Here is a 14,230-nt window from a genome sequence, read left to right as displayed (position 1 = left end):
CGTCGTTCTGTAGGCAGGGATCTTATTTAATAAATTTGAGCTCGCTCTTTGTTTGAGTGCTATATTTACCAAGACAAATTTAATTCATTGGTTTCCATTTCCTCTTCCCCCAGCTTGTCCACCAGGCACGTATGGTAAGAGCTGTAACCGAGTCTGTCAGTGCTCTGCCGAGAATGAGGAATGTCACCCGGTGACTGGCGGGCGCGGCCGCCGCCCCGGCCTCGACTGGCGGCTGCGCCTGCCGCCCGGGCTTCCACGGGCCCCGCTGCCACCTCCGTGAGTATCTCTGTGGCCTGCCTGTCTGCTGGGCAAGGACCAAGAAGCCTGTGCTGGTGCTTTGATTTGTTCTGTCAATACCTTCAGCGTTGACTGAGACAAAGGAAGCACAGGCTGGGTTCATTTATAATTAAAAAAATACCTTGTTTATTTCAAAGGATTAATCAAACAATTTAAAATAATGATAATTTTAAAACCCCACTAGACTAATTTACTAGCTAAATTCTTTCCAATTTCATGACAGGTTGAAGAATATCAATATCATTCTCTGCGTTTACACCTCTCATCTTCAGCTGCATCTGAATATTGTGCAGCTCATTTCCAAATGCCTAGGCCAAAATACTTCCCCAAATCCCTTTGTGCTCAAGTAGGGACAAATGGTTATTAGAAAACAACAAGCTGCAATTGGCAATAAATCTAAGTGATTTATGAAGCCACGTAAGTTGTAGGGACTTTTGAGGAACAATCAGATTAAACAAATTGTTATTCCTGGTTGAAAAATAGTGACTAGTGTAGAGGACAAAATGCCAATTGGCTGACTGGTCCATCATAACAAATATTCCCAGATCCACATGCCTGATGCTGGTATTTTGGGACATCTGTTGAGCAGCTCCTGATTGGAATGTGGTAACTGATAAGAAACATACACTAAAGTATCCAAAAAGGGAGACAGTTAGTTACTGTTTTATTTACAACTTTAATTTTCTTTTTACTGCATGGCTTGCAGTAGTCTCAGTTAAAAAAAAAAGAAAAGGTAAATCAGCTGTTGTCTTTCAAGCTCAGCCTTTCTCTCTGTGGCAAATGCTGATTTTCCTTTCCTTAGGAATTCAAAGAGCCTGTTTGTTTTGCCTGGTTTTTTTGGATGCAAAGCCAGCTGCAATATGTGTGGCTCTAGTAAGGGTTAAGCTTGTGCATTACTCCTTGAGTAGAAATGGGAATGAGGCTCATTTTAGAGAGGGGTATTTGTATTACCATCATGTCATCACAAGTTATTCTTCAAAATATAAATGCAGATGGAAAGATTGATTCTATCCTCCTTTATACATCAGTTCCCACTGTAAGTGAGATTGAAATCCAGCCTTCAACATCTAGGCTAGAGCCATCTGGAGCCATTATACATTAGCTTATAATAAACATTATAGTAGAGCAATAGTGGAGATCAACTATTTAACAATATCATTTAAAAATACTGCATCATGGTTAGCCTGTTACTTTTATGTAGTAATCTTCTAGTAGCCAGACCTGTCCATGTAGTACTAAATCTCTATAGATTATAATACATGTCCTTGAGCTTGCTTAGATCCTGAAGATTTTATTTCAGGATTTTAAAATTTGAAACATTAATAATTACACTGAAGTTCTGATATCAGAATAAATTGCTTCCATGATGTAATCTGTGTTTTGTTGCATTCAGAGGGGCTTTTGTCACAGACTTCTGTGTAGCTAGGATTAAACATACAACCTATGAGACATGAGCCTTCATGGTTCTGTTTTCCAAAAATGCACAGTATCTTGCACAGCAAATTTTCCCTTAATAAAGATCATTTTGATAAAAGTTTACTAGAGAGATAATGGACTGGTGGATAACCAGTCTTTGATAATGTCTGGTAACCAGGGATAGCTACCATGACATTGCTGGAAATACTCCTTGTTCTCATCATCCTCACAAGAGAGAGAACTGGGACTTCTCCAGGGTGAAGAAGCTTTTGATAGAATATTAAAACCAGCATAGGGAGCTGCTCCCAAAGACATGAAATTTGCTTCAGTCTAGTCAACATGTGGTTGGATGCTGCTGGAAACGGTTTCTGGCAACTACTGCTATATTTATAGTACTGTGAAAAAAGGTTCAAGAAAGTATCTATAAAAGGTGTAGTTGGCTGGGCAGTCAAATTTCCAGGAGCCAAGAGCAGCAAGGCTTTCATGTTCTCAAATTTTGGAGTGAAGAGCTGAAACAGTCTCTTGGCAGGACCCAGAGGAAGCAGAGAACTAGCACGAAGGTTCCCATCAGTTGGCCATAACTCGGTGGACAGGCAGATCTACTTGAGTGAAATTATGAATAAAAAACAGTGATTTGTGTTGTAATGGATAAAAACAATACCCATGCTAGGTCTCTGTGACATTTGCTGGGCTGAGTCAACCCTGAGCCAGAAAGACCTCAACAGCTTCACCTTCAAGCTGTAGGTAACAAGATGCTTAAAAAATGACTTTTGACAGTGCAAGTAATAACATTGATAAGAAAAGCCCTAGTTGGTATGAAGAGATTTGGGAGCTCTTGGTCATGACAAACCCACACAAAGCAGAAGGAAAAAACCTCAGGAAATGAGTTAGAAATCTGGCTGCCACTCCTCCTGCTCTCAGAAAAACCTAAGTCAGATGCAAAGGAAACTGTTAAATTAGAAAATGTCCTTGTGAGATAACTGGTGGTTAGAGAATCACCCTCTTAATAAAGGCAAAACCTACTTCAGTGGCAGGACACTGTGTAAATTGTCCTAGGTATCTGCAAAGAAGTTTTCCTTCAATGCAGTGACAGATGAGATGGCCTCATCAATAGCAATGTGCATGTTGCAGCTGATGTGTTTGTTCTGCTTGTGCTGCTCTCTGTTGAACTGAAATAAATAAAGAGCTGTGAGGGTAAATAAATTGGTAAGGGGGGAAGTCCTGCATCCCTTAAAGTAATGCAGCATCTCTTGCTAGCCTTAAGTTGAGGAAGAACTCTGAAAGCTTTGCCTGGGAGAAGCAGCATGTTTGGGAGTGTGGGAAACAGAATAAAAAAAGAGAAAAGCCAAGTGTTGACTGAAAGGAAAGGGAGAAGAGAAATTCAGTGTCCAATTAAATCATTGAATCTGGGTGTGTCCTTAACTTCATGTCTTGGTGGAAATGAAGTAGATATTGCAGGGCTCACTCCTTGACACCAGGGTTTGCACGTGGTAGATTTTCTGTACTGACAGAAAGAAGCACTGATGATGAAGTGAAATGACTCACTGATTAATTGAGAAAGGCTGGGGAGAGTCCTCTGCATGTCATAAAAGTGTGTGTCTGTTCAGCCTTCATGATCTGCTATCCTGATTTGAGCAGGAGCCAATTTTCAGTTTTATTTTGAAAGTCATCTTTTTAAAGCCTCACCATAAACCCTCCCTCTCTTTTGAATAGTGCAATAAATCCAGAGATTTCTCCAGCCACTCAGACCATGCCTTCAGAAAAGAGAGAAAATGTGTAAAGTTATTTATGCACAGATTGCAAGAGATCTGCTGCTTGGAGTCATGTGCAAATATAAATGCAACCAGATTTCCAAAGTAGCCTTAGGCTTTGCTTTTGCTGAGGGAAGAGAAGGAAGGAGCAAAAAGAAATGACATGTAGACACAGTAGCACTATATAGTATAGTATATACAGTATATAGAGTGTAACTGCTCAGTGATGATCATGTTGCTCTAAAAGCACCAGCCTCTCTCTGGCTTTGCATTTAAGCCTCTATCTGTTTGTCTGTCTGTCTTCTGAGAAGGTGTCTCCTGAAATTTCATCTTATTGTCACATGCACATTTTCATAGTCTTCCATTCCCAGCCCACTAGATAGCAATGCCAGCTCCAGTTCGGAGTGAAAGAGCAGACTGGAGAGAAAACAAACTTTCTTCATCTTAAACACTTTTAAAAGACAAGATCTACCCATAACTAGTCACCTTAAATATCTGCTGTAAGGGGCAGAGGTGGCTCACAGCTTATCACCATCTCAGGCAAACCAGGCTGGTGCTGCCCAAGAGACACCAGGGGCCCAGCTCTGCCATAGGAGAGAAAGAGGGAGCAGGTTGATTTGGAACAGAAATCCAAAAGAAAAACCTCTGAAAAACTAGGCTTGCTTTTCTTGCTGCCTTCAGGTGTGAGCAATGGGAGCAGCAGGCAGAGCCTGGAGCAGTTGGTCCAGCTCTCCAGCAGTTCAATGCTGCAAGTTAATGCTGCCTTGCTGCACCAAGGAGTGCACTGCCCCAAGGAATGCACTGTCCCAGGGAGTGCACCATCCCAAGGAGTGCACTGCTCCAGGCAACCCTTGCTTGCCAACGCCTTCTCCTGGCCCTCCAGAAGTTAATAGAGTTAGAAAATGAAAATCTAATTTTGCTTGAAAGCAACAAAGTGCTGATGACTTGAAATGCCACAGGCCCAGTAGCAACATAGCCTAATCACTCTTCTGTTCTTTTAAAACAGGGTGTCCAAAAGGTACTTATGGTTCAAACTGCCAAACCCCCTGTAAGTGCATGAACGGAGGCCACTGCGACCCGGCCTCGGGAGCTTGTGATTGCACGCCTGGCTTCATTGGAGCTGACTGTAGTAAAAGTAAGCCAACATTCATGTCTTGCTTCTTTCAAAAAACAGCAGAGAGAATAATCTGCATAAGATCTTGTCAGTAGAAAAACAGATCCCAGCTACCTCCTCCTTGAATTGTAAATCAGGATTCCAGCTTTGTAAAAAAATCTCTTGCAAAATATTTTCCCTCTCTTCTGCATGTGTAGAAGCAAGGACACTCATCCCAGGATTATAGCCCGCTTGCCCAAATTTATTTCTAGAGCCAGCTCAGCATGAATTGCTCAAGTTCCTTCTTCCTGTCCAAAATTTCTAGGTTGAGAAATTATCTCAATATTTTGCTTCACACTGTGGTGCCATTAGTTTCAAAAAATGGGAAAAGGATCAAGATTTGTCATGGCAAAACTGGTGAAGACTCCATGGCAACCCTACTTTTCTCTACTTCAGAGCAAAATTGTTTGGCTGAATTTCTGTGCTATTTCCAAAGCTATGGTCTCTGTGAAGTTCTCTTCAGCTTATTCACAGGAAGGCAATGCTTTAATGTTGAGTAGCGTACAGCTTTGCTCTTCAGCAAAGGTCATCATTAGTATTAAGGAAGGAAGATGTCTTTAGCTGGAAGGATGAGCAGCTGATATTTAATTTGTACACTCACCTTTTTGGTAGGAACCTACCAAATCTTCTGTGTTAAACTATGGATTGTATTTATAGACTGAAGTAAAGTTTCAGAGGTAGAAGCAGTCGGGTCTTTGGATGGGTTTTGGCTTCATACTTGTTGCTCTGAAGCACATTAGCTGGAATGAAAGTGAAGCCAACTCTACCAATAGGATCCTGCTTATGTTAAAAATTAAAACTGGCATTGGACACCCAAGGTGTTTAACAAAAAACCCGTATCTCCTTCAGCTTGTCCTGAAAACCGGTACGGGAAGGACTGCACCTTGTTCTGTGCATGTGGTAAAGGTCAGTGTGACCCACAGACTGGCAAGTGTACCTGTCCTCCTGGCCAAATGGGACCCAGCTGTCAGCAAGGTAACAAAGCAGACCCCGAGGTCATCTCGTCAGTTGGGCATGTACTTAAAACAACCTGCAAACAAAACTCCATGCCAAACATTGTTTGTGGCTGTGTTTCCCACTGCCTTTGCTTGATAACACTGCAGCCTGCTGTACTCAGCCCTTGTCCCTCTCTGCTCCATCACCCTGCCTTTATCTCATACCACAGTCTCCTGCCCACGTGTCACCTCTTTGCTCCACCACGTTGGCACCACTGCACTGGTTTCTCCCCAAAGCTGAAGGGGCCACTTTCAGCACATAAAGATAGGAAAAAAGGTAGTTTGTACCACACAACATGAGCAGCACATGAGGGCCCTGTGGAGGGATGGGACTTAATTTATAAGCAAATTGCTTGAGCTGAAAAAGCCAGAGGATTTGCTGAAGAGAAGAAGGGATGGGACAAAGGAAGGACACCAATAGGAGCAAATGTGGGGTGAAGCCAAGTGAGGAGATATGAGAAGACGGTGTCTGGATGAAACTGCCAAAAACCATGGAGTAGAGTCTTCCACAGCCCTCAGGAGCCACTTAGGATACTCTGTGGGGAGCATGTGTTTGTATTTATTCCCTCTCACTTCCATCCTTGTTTGGGATGCTAATTTTCTGTTTTGTTTGGGGTTTTTTTCAAACTTTGTTAATTCTCTGTAGTGTGTCCCCAGGGACGATATGGCCCCAACTGCCACCTGACATGTACCTGTCAGAATGGTGGCATCTGTGACCAAGTGGATGGCAACTGCACCTGTGGGCTGGGCTGGACAGGAAGATCATGTGAGAAAGGTAATTTTCTGCTTTGATGACAGTGGACATGTATGTTCTAGCAGGGGTTCACAGTGTCCTCAGACCATCAAAAGGGGAGAGTTTTTGCTTACGTAGGTTTCCCCCTGGCTGCATTTGTCTCTGTAGCTTCTCTCATGCAGAACTGCCCCCACTTGGAACATGAGTTCTTTTTTCAGAAACAGTTTCCTCATGAGTCCTGCTTTGCAACTCTCATAAATTTCTTTGCATGGTCTCTTATTTCTTCTCCTGTCCAATTTTTGTTTTCTCTTGTTCATGGGAACATTGTTTTGTATTTTACTTCATATGTTCCTCCACAGTCAGCAGAAGCCCACATCTCCCTTCTTTTCTGTTGTGTTCTCTTTTGTTATTCTCTTCCTTTTGGCACTGGACTGCAGTTGAACTTCCCCTCTATTGACTTCCCTGCTAGTACAGTTCAGACAACGTCTGTCCAAAGCAATTGGGATTGTCCTGCTTTCTCACCCTTCCTTCTCCATGTCAGCTCTCCCATACTCAAGACAGAGCATGCTTAAACAGAACAAGATCAGTTTTCACTCCAGAAATCCTCCTGCCAGCCCAGAGTTTTTCCACATCTTGCTGTCCATCTCCTGAAAGTCATTCAGCATTTCTGTTCCAATTCATTTCTCCAGAGAAGAGATTCCTGTATAGTTATGGACTTAAGTGATTGGAAACTGTGAGTTTACTGGGATGATGTCAAATAAATAGTTCTGAGTTCACATTCAAGACAATGTCTTAGTTACATTGTAACTGCCATGATACAATCTCCCCAGCACATTCCAGGGCTTTCATTTGCAGCCTCTCTGTCTCTAACATCTGTAGAATGTTCACCTCAAACTCCATACATATCTTGACCAAGAACTGGTTGTTATAGAGGAGTGTCCCTATATAAAAAATGTCCTGAAGACACTTCGTAATAGAATTCTTTGATGTATTTTTTTCACTTTGCTCCTGAGAAAGCTTAAGACACTGCATATATATGTGTGCAGAGAAGGATCAGGAAGAAAAGGAACTATGCCAACTACACGGAGCTGCTCACAATGTCAGTACAGCTGTGGGCAGGCAGTAAAAAATAAAATAAAATATGCAGTTTCCCAATAACTGGGCAACTTCATGTTGTGTAGGGCACCTGTGTTCCTCTCTCTCTGTTTCTTGAAACCTCTGTTACCACCCATCAGCTACATTTGGGTTGTAAAGTCCCAGTAGGGTCATGGAGGTGTCACCATGGGGAGCAGTGGATTGTGGATGTATCTGACAGAAGTGCTTAGATAAAATGTCTCTGATACCAAGCACTGGGGTAGATATGCACACTGCATAAAGAACTGTGTCTTATCACTAGAAAGAGCTTCACTGTTCATCTTTTGGCAGAGAGAGACAAGTTATTGGGAAACTTGAGTCTTGATTTCCACAGCAGTGTTGTTTTGAGTGTGTTTTGACTTGAAGTCAAAGACAGCTAATCAGGCATCCTTTCTGTAGTGATTAGATATGATGTTCTTGAAAGATCTTGTCTGACGTTGGCAGGGTTATAATTCTGATTATTTGGACAGCCACACTCATTTCAGTTGGTCTGCCCAGATTCAAATTATCACAGCAGTGGGAAGTTAACTTATGCAGAAATGAGGCTGAGGTTAATTGTGTTGGCACAGTCGCTTCTGCATGACTCGGCCTTCAGTAACTTGAGATGTGTTGAGGTCTGTAAAAGCAGATATCTCATTATACATGGAAAGTGTTGCTATGTGTGAAAGAGATCCTCCTGGTTTTATAAGGAATTGGAATAGTGTGAACTCCAATGATAACACAGAGGAGGCAAAGCTATGTGTTTTCTTTCACACTTTCTAAGTGCCTAAAAGAAAATATTGCTGTAGATATAGGGGTAAAAAAAGAAGATACCATTTACTGCATGGCTTTACAACATATGGTGTGGGTTCAACATTGACTGTATGAAGAGACAAACTTAAAAAGGTAGACTATAAATAGTAGAAGGAAATTGCCATTTGAACATCTATATAACGTAAAAGATTTCTCATGAAAGTATGTAAATACACCACAGCTGTCCAGAAATGTTGTCCCTTCGTAACAAACTTTCTCAACTCTGTGAGTTCTTGTGTGGGCATCACAGCTCAGCTATACAAGTGATCACATAAGTGCTTTTCTAGGGGATGTCAGTGGTTTTTTTAATTATTTTTTTTCCCCCCTCTGTTTTTCTGTCCCTGTCCTGCCAGCAGAATGTCTCCCAGGGAAGTACGGGTCTGGCTGTGGCTTGGACTGCTCCTGCCAGCACAACGGCACCTGCGACCGCTTCACGGGCTGCTGCCGCTGCCCCGAGGGCTACTATGGTCACTCCTGCCAGCACAGTGAGTGGGGGCACCCTGGGCAGCCTGCATGCCCTGCTGTCCAACAGGAATGGGATGTGGGCCTTCAGACTAGTCACATAAACACCTCGCTGGTTCAATTCAGATTCTGGGAGTGTCCCAGATCACCCAGCTGCTTCCAGATTGGAGCAGCTCCCTTTCTGGGGTGGTACAAGTTTAAGAGCCCATGGCGTTGGAGTTAATGATAAACATAATTTTTGTTGGCTCCTGGGGAATGTAACTGAGGGTACAGAGGATTTTAAAGAGATGGATGTTTCTCTTCATGAACCTTCTGCAATTGATACTTTCATTTTTCAGGGTGTCCCCTTGGATTTTATGGGCTGAACTGTCTTCATGCATGTGCCTGTAAAAACGGAGCAAGCTGTGATGCAGTGACAGGACAGTGCTTTTGTCCTCTGGGTTATCAAGGTGTCTACTGTGAGAAAGGTACTTGTGCCCCTCTGATGTGAAGGAAGAAAACAAACAAAAAAACCCCAAAATAAAACAAAAAAAAACCCCAATTTCCTTACTCAAATGTTTATTGAGAGCAACTTCTTCCATATTTTGAGCTTTATGAATATCCTGATACACTAGATTTGGGATTGTTTACCTGTTATATAGCTGGGTGTTCTCATTTCCTTATAAATTAACTAATCTGGTTCCAATTAATATGGTGAAAGTCCTGGCCTCTGTGATGTCCTGCAGCTATGAGTTCCACATGTCATTTATTAAATATAAGTTCTTTTTACTGATTGTAAATTTGCTTCTAAAACTCCAAATAAGATTATTAACTAGGTGCATGTCAGACCTGTTCAGTGTTATGGAATCATCTTCTAGAGAGCTCTAATTAAAAACAAGTGCCAGTTACATTTCTGGGACAGCTTTACAGATACCTTTGATAGTTTAGGTTAGACAAACTCAACGTAAAGAACGTTTGTTTAAATATTATGCCTATTCTGCTATGTCCAATTCTTCATTAAACTTGACTTTAGTGGAGACTTTATGAGCTTTTCTCTGAGGCATCTTGGAAAAACTTCTCTGGCCTAATGTACAGCTTGCCATTCCAATGCATCTAACAAAGCTCTGTTGCCATCAGGCTGCGACAGGGGCTGGTTTGGAGAGAGCTGCCAGCACCAGTGTGACTGTGGAGATGCTCCTTGTGATCCAGAGACTGGGAAGTGCCTTTGCCCACCTGGGAAGACTGGAGACAAATGTGACATTGGTAAGCATAATATTTTCTAAGACTACGTATAATTAAACTGATATGACCAGCTGGTCTAAGAGTAACTGTGAGAGGACATTTGCTGGTATTTATGCACACATTGTTTGCAGCAAGGGACAGCTGCCATCTCGCCATGGGTTAGAGGGAAAATTCCGCTTGGGGACCTTCCTCCCCTTCTTCCTCACCAACCACCTTACCCAGCGCTGCTTCACACCTCTCCAGCTCAGCTCTTAACTGCTCCCTCTGCTCAGCTCTTATCTCAGTTCTTTCATATGTTAATGGCAGAGACACATCTCTTGTCCCTCTGAGGGCTCCTTGGCTGGGTTTGGAGCAGGGGGAGCTTCTCAGCTTCCTACCGGAGCCCTGGGGCTCTTCCCCCACTATCAAAAAATCCCAACAAACCAAACCAGCACACCTTCGAATGACAGTGGGGAAAAATTGTTTCTCCTTTTGTTCTAGGACAGGGCAGGAAATGGCTTTAAACAGCCACTTATTAATGCAAAGCATCGTTGGGAGCTCAAGTGCCAGTGCAACCTGCAAAACAAAATTGGAAAGTGCTTTGCTTCCATCTCTGCACTGTCAGAACTGGTGACAGCAGCCACCCCCACAGCCAGCACAGCCCTGGGCATCCAGGGGCCTTCCCAGCAAGATTTTAGGCAGAAGTGGAACGCAAGGGGGAAGCTCAGCACCAAAAATGTGATCCGAGGTATTGCTTCTTGCAAACTCTAGGAGTAATTTTTATTTTTCTTAAATCAGCCAGGGTAGCCCCCGTCCATGAAAAGCTGTTATGGGGTAGGTTTTATTTGCATTTTTATTTTCAATTAGGTTCAGTTCATCTGTGATATAACTGTGAGCAGCTGTGACTGTGCAGCAGCCATAAAGATAAAAGGCCTGATTTTAATTTGAGCTCTGGTAAAGCACCCATTAAACAGGCAAAATGTTAATTAAAAAAAAAAAAAAAAGAGGGAGAGAATATAACAGACTTTTATGAGCACTCTTTTTCTGTAGTAAATTAACATTGCAGACTTTCAAACAGATGTCTTAAATACACATTGTTATTAACATGAAAATGTGGTATTACATAAATTAAAATCAGGTCCAGAGGTGTTCGGGGAGACCTTTTCTCATAACATTTCCTAATTGAAAAGGCCAAGCTCTGAGCGCAGGGGGAGAGTTCTCCCATGTGTTTGGGGCTGCAGCTGATGCAGGACTCAGCAGCCTTTTTATTTACCTAATGGTGCCTTCGTGAGAATGCAAGCTCCTTGATTATTTACAGTATTTTCTAGCGAGGTGAGGGAGCAAGGGCTATTGTTTACAGTGTGTTTAGCACCCTGCCTTGTGACCTGCTGCTAACTTTTCCTTCTGCATAAAAAAATTCTCTTGACTGCTTAAAAAAATGGCAGTGAGAATTTATCAGCCAGGTATTAAATATGCTTGGGCATTTTGTGAGTTTAATTTGCCCGGAGGCAGCAGAATTGTGCAGAGTAAGACATAAGAGTATATATATAAAATTGATTCATTTTCAATTTCACAGTCCTTGAGTGAAGGCTCTTTGCTGGCACACACGGACAGCCAAGCAGGAGATAGTGTGGATCCAGGATGCTGACAGTAACTTTCCTGAGCATGTCCCAAGATCTTTTCTGTTGGGCTGTCAACCCCTGTTCTAACACCAGTAATGATTTCCATTCTGGGAACCGCGTTGGGACAGCTGAGCTACAGTTTGGGCAGACCATGTGGTAGACAACACTTGAAGACCTCAAGGCTTTCCAAACTGTTGTGTTTTAATGTTAACAGATTAGGTGTCTAAGTAGCTTCCTGATCCTGGAGAACAGGGAGACTACTAGGGAGCATTCAACCTCTTCCAAATGTTTCTGTCCTTCCAGAGTGCAGGTCGGACTGGTATGGCCCTGACTGCTCCCTGCGGTGCCAGTGTGCCAGCAAATCCCAGTGCAATCCATACAATGGGAACTGTGTGTGCCCAACCACCTGGATGGGGCCAACCTGCAAAGAAGGTAAGCCAAGCTGGAGATGTGCAGCTTTTCTTAGGAGAAGTCATGCATTGACCATGATGGTGGTCAGTGAATCTTTTGCCCACCAGACAAACATGTTGCTCAGTAGCAGCCACCACGGTTTCTGTGTCAGGCTGTGTGAGGCAGAAGCCTTTGTGCATCTCCATCTTTGGGGAAACACTCAGAGCCTGTGATGGCAGCAGCTTTGCTTGGAAGGGTTGTGTTAGTGTGTGCTGTCCAGGCGCCTGACAGGGCAAATGCCAGCAGGTGCTACAAATGCCAGGGGTCGTTCCAGGTAGTTGAGAGGTCTTGGCCAAACTGAACTGACTCAGAACAGTGGTTTCCCCTCAGAGCAGGCTGTGGAGACCTTGCCCAACCTGCTCAAGGATTCCTGGGGCTGCCTCAGGACAGCTGTGCTGGAGCACTCTTCTATGCCTTCCAGTATGAAATCTTTCCCTGAAATAGTTGCTACCCACAGCCTCTCTTTAAGATGAATAAGGAGGTTTCGTGGCTGTGTGTGCCATTGGGTTCTCTTACTTTTTGTAGAGGTTTTGAAGACCATGGTCAGGTGTGATAAGCCAGATAAGTAGGTAAAACACTAGAAAACAGACTTGGGTTGATATGTGAGTGTGCTAAAGCACTTATCACACTATCACAAAAGAGTTTGTGGCATTTTTTATTTAAGCAATTTATCTTCTTCATGAGAGAAGGTTCTGAGTGAAAGTTTCCTCTCACTTATAGATTAAAACCCCAACTGGCTTGATAGTGTTACCATACAATTCTGCATTTGGTTTAGGAAAGATTTTGAGAACCTTCCATTTGAGAGATATTTTATTGTTTTGCCTGCTCTCTGCCTCTGTGAGGAGGCCAGTGTAACTCAGTTCTCTGCCTGCTTTTGAAAAGTGCCATTTATTGAATTATTTCAGTGTAAATTGTATAATCTATATAATATTTCAGTATTATTTTATATATACCTGAAACTGTGTTTCTACTTAATTCTCTAGGTGGCCCTCCAAAGCTTCCTTTTTATGAAGAACAAACTCAAGAAAGAGGGAATATTTTTCCAAGAGCTCTAGAACAGTAACATTTGGACTAATAAATGAACTGTTTTATATGCACAGACGGTATTTGAATTTGGATATGAAAACAGCTATTCAATTCAGCTTGAATTGTACTGAAGTATTCACACTTCTTATGGAAGACTAGAGAGGCCATTTAGTATCTGGATCCTTTTAAAAAGTTGAATCTGTTTCATGTATTTATTCCTTGCCTCTTAACCCTCCAGTAATCTGCTCTGGACATTCTTTCTGATATACAATTAATTATTTGAAAGCATGGACATGTTTTTAATAAGACCAGCTCCAGAGAGTATCAGGATAAGCAGCACAAAAGGTGTTAATGTTCAATGAGCCACACCCTGTATAAGTGACATTCTAAACTTGCTTGACAACCAGCGTGAAGTTTAATGAGCATTTCAAAGATGATGAAGCCAATATGAGTTCTCTGCCAAATCACATTGCACAGAAACTAGTAGGATTCACCAGATTAATTCCTCTTTCAATAATATTGTGTGTTCTAGAAAAGCATTCAGTCTAATTTTAAACTTGCAACTGAAGAAGAGTCCACCACAGTCCTCGATAACTTAGTTAATTTAAGAATATGTACTGCATTTCTAGTGTGGATTGATTGACTGGATGATCTCCATCTATGCCTTGCTTATGTCTGAATCCATCTTCCAAAGATCAGGGTGTCATCTGTCAGACTCTTCTGGTTTTCTGCATTCTCCCATCTTGTCATTTGAGTTTCTCAATGGTTTGTCAAGTCAAACAGTTCTCACCAAACAGTACCTTTTAATGCAGAAAAGAGTTTTATCTTGGATGGAGAAAGGATAGGTTTTTAAAGATAAACTCTGTGTTCTTCATATAAAGGATCATACTGTGCTTTTACTGCACAGTGGTTTGGTTAGGTCAGCTTTACAAAGTCCTGATACCATTCAACAGCTGCTGTTGGTCACTTAATAGAAAAGAGACATTTTGGTGCTATTTCTTCTGTTTACACAGGTTGGTCTTTAATGTAAAACTATGTCATTATAAAGAAATATTGTTCTCTATTTTAATATTCTGAGGTAACTAGTCTAAACGATTTCAGAGTGCCTTTTTATACCTCTCTTTATGTTAGGAGTTACAAAATCTATCTAGTAACCTCTTGAGTCTGACTGTATCAAAGGTGCACTTATTAAAGGGGGT

The 14,230-nt window shown here is 42.2% G+C and overlaps 1 protein-coding gene across 1 annotated transcript in view; it reads left to right on the top strand.

Annotated features, from left to right (window-relative positions):
- The window catches only part of LOC104396990 (multiple epidermal growth factor-like domains protein 6), a 174,015-nt gene extending 160,947 nt beyond the window's left edge, over positions 1-13,068 (top strand). The window contains 12 exon segments of the mRNA XM_010006906.1: positions 114-192; positions 224-276; positions 4,471-4,599; positions 5,467-5,592; positions 6,259-6,387; positions 8,628-8,756; positions 9,072-9,200; positions 9,850-9,975; positions 11,649-11,765; positions 11,768-11,822; positions 11,824-11,987; positions 12,989-13,068. Of these exon segments, the coding sequence (XP_010005208.1) occupies positions 114-192; positions 224-276; positions 4,471-4,599; positions 5,467-5,592; positions 6,259-6,387; positions 8,628-8,756; positions 9,072-9,200; positions 9,850-9,975; positions 11,649-11,765; positions 11,768-11,822; positions 11,824-11,987; positions 12,989-13,068 (1,316 nt within the window).
- Positions 13,069-14,230: the final 1,162 nt, after the last annotated feature.

This window comes from Chaetura pelagica, unplaced genomic scaffold, assembly GCF_000747805.2.
Source record: "Chaetura pelagica isolate M959 unplaced genomic scaffold, ChaPel_1.0 scaffold341, whole genome shotgun sequence".
Taxonomy (NCBI): Eukaryota; Metazoa; Chordata; class Aves; order Apodiformes; family Apodidae; genus Chaetura; species Chaetura pelagica.
The sequence above is the reverse complement of the archived record's forward strand: the minus strand, read 5'-3'. Positions and strand labels throughout refer to the sequence as shown.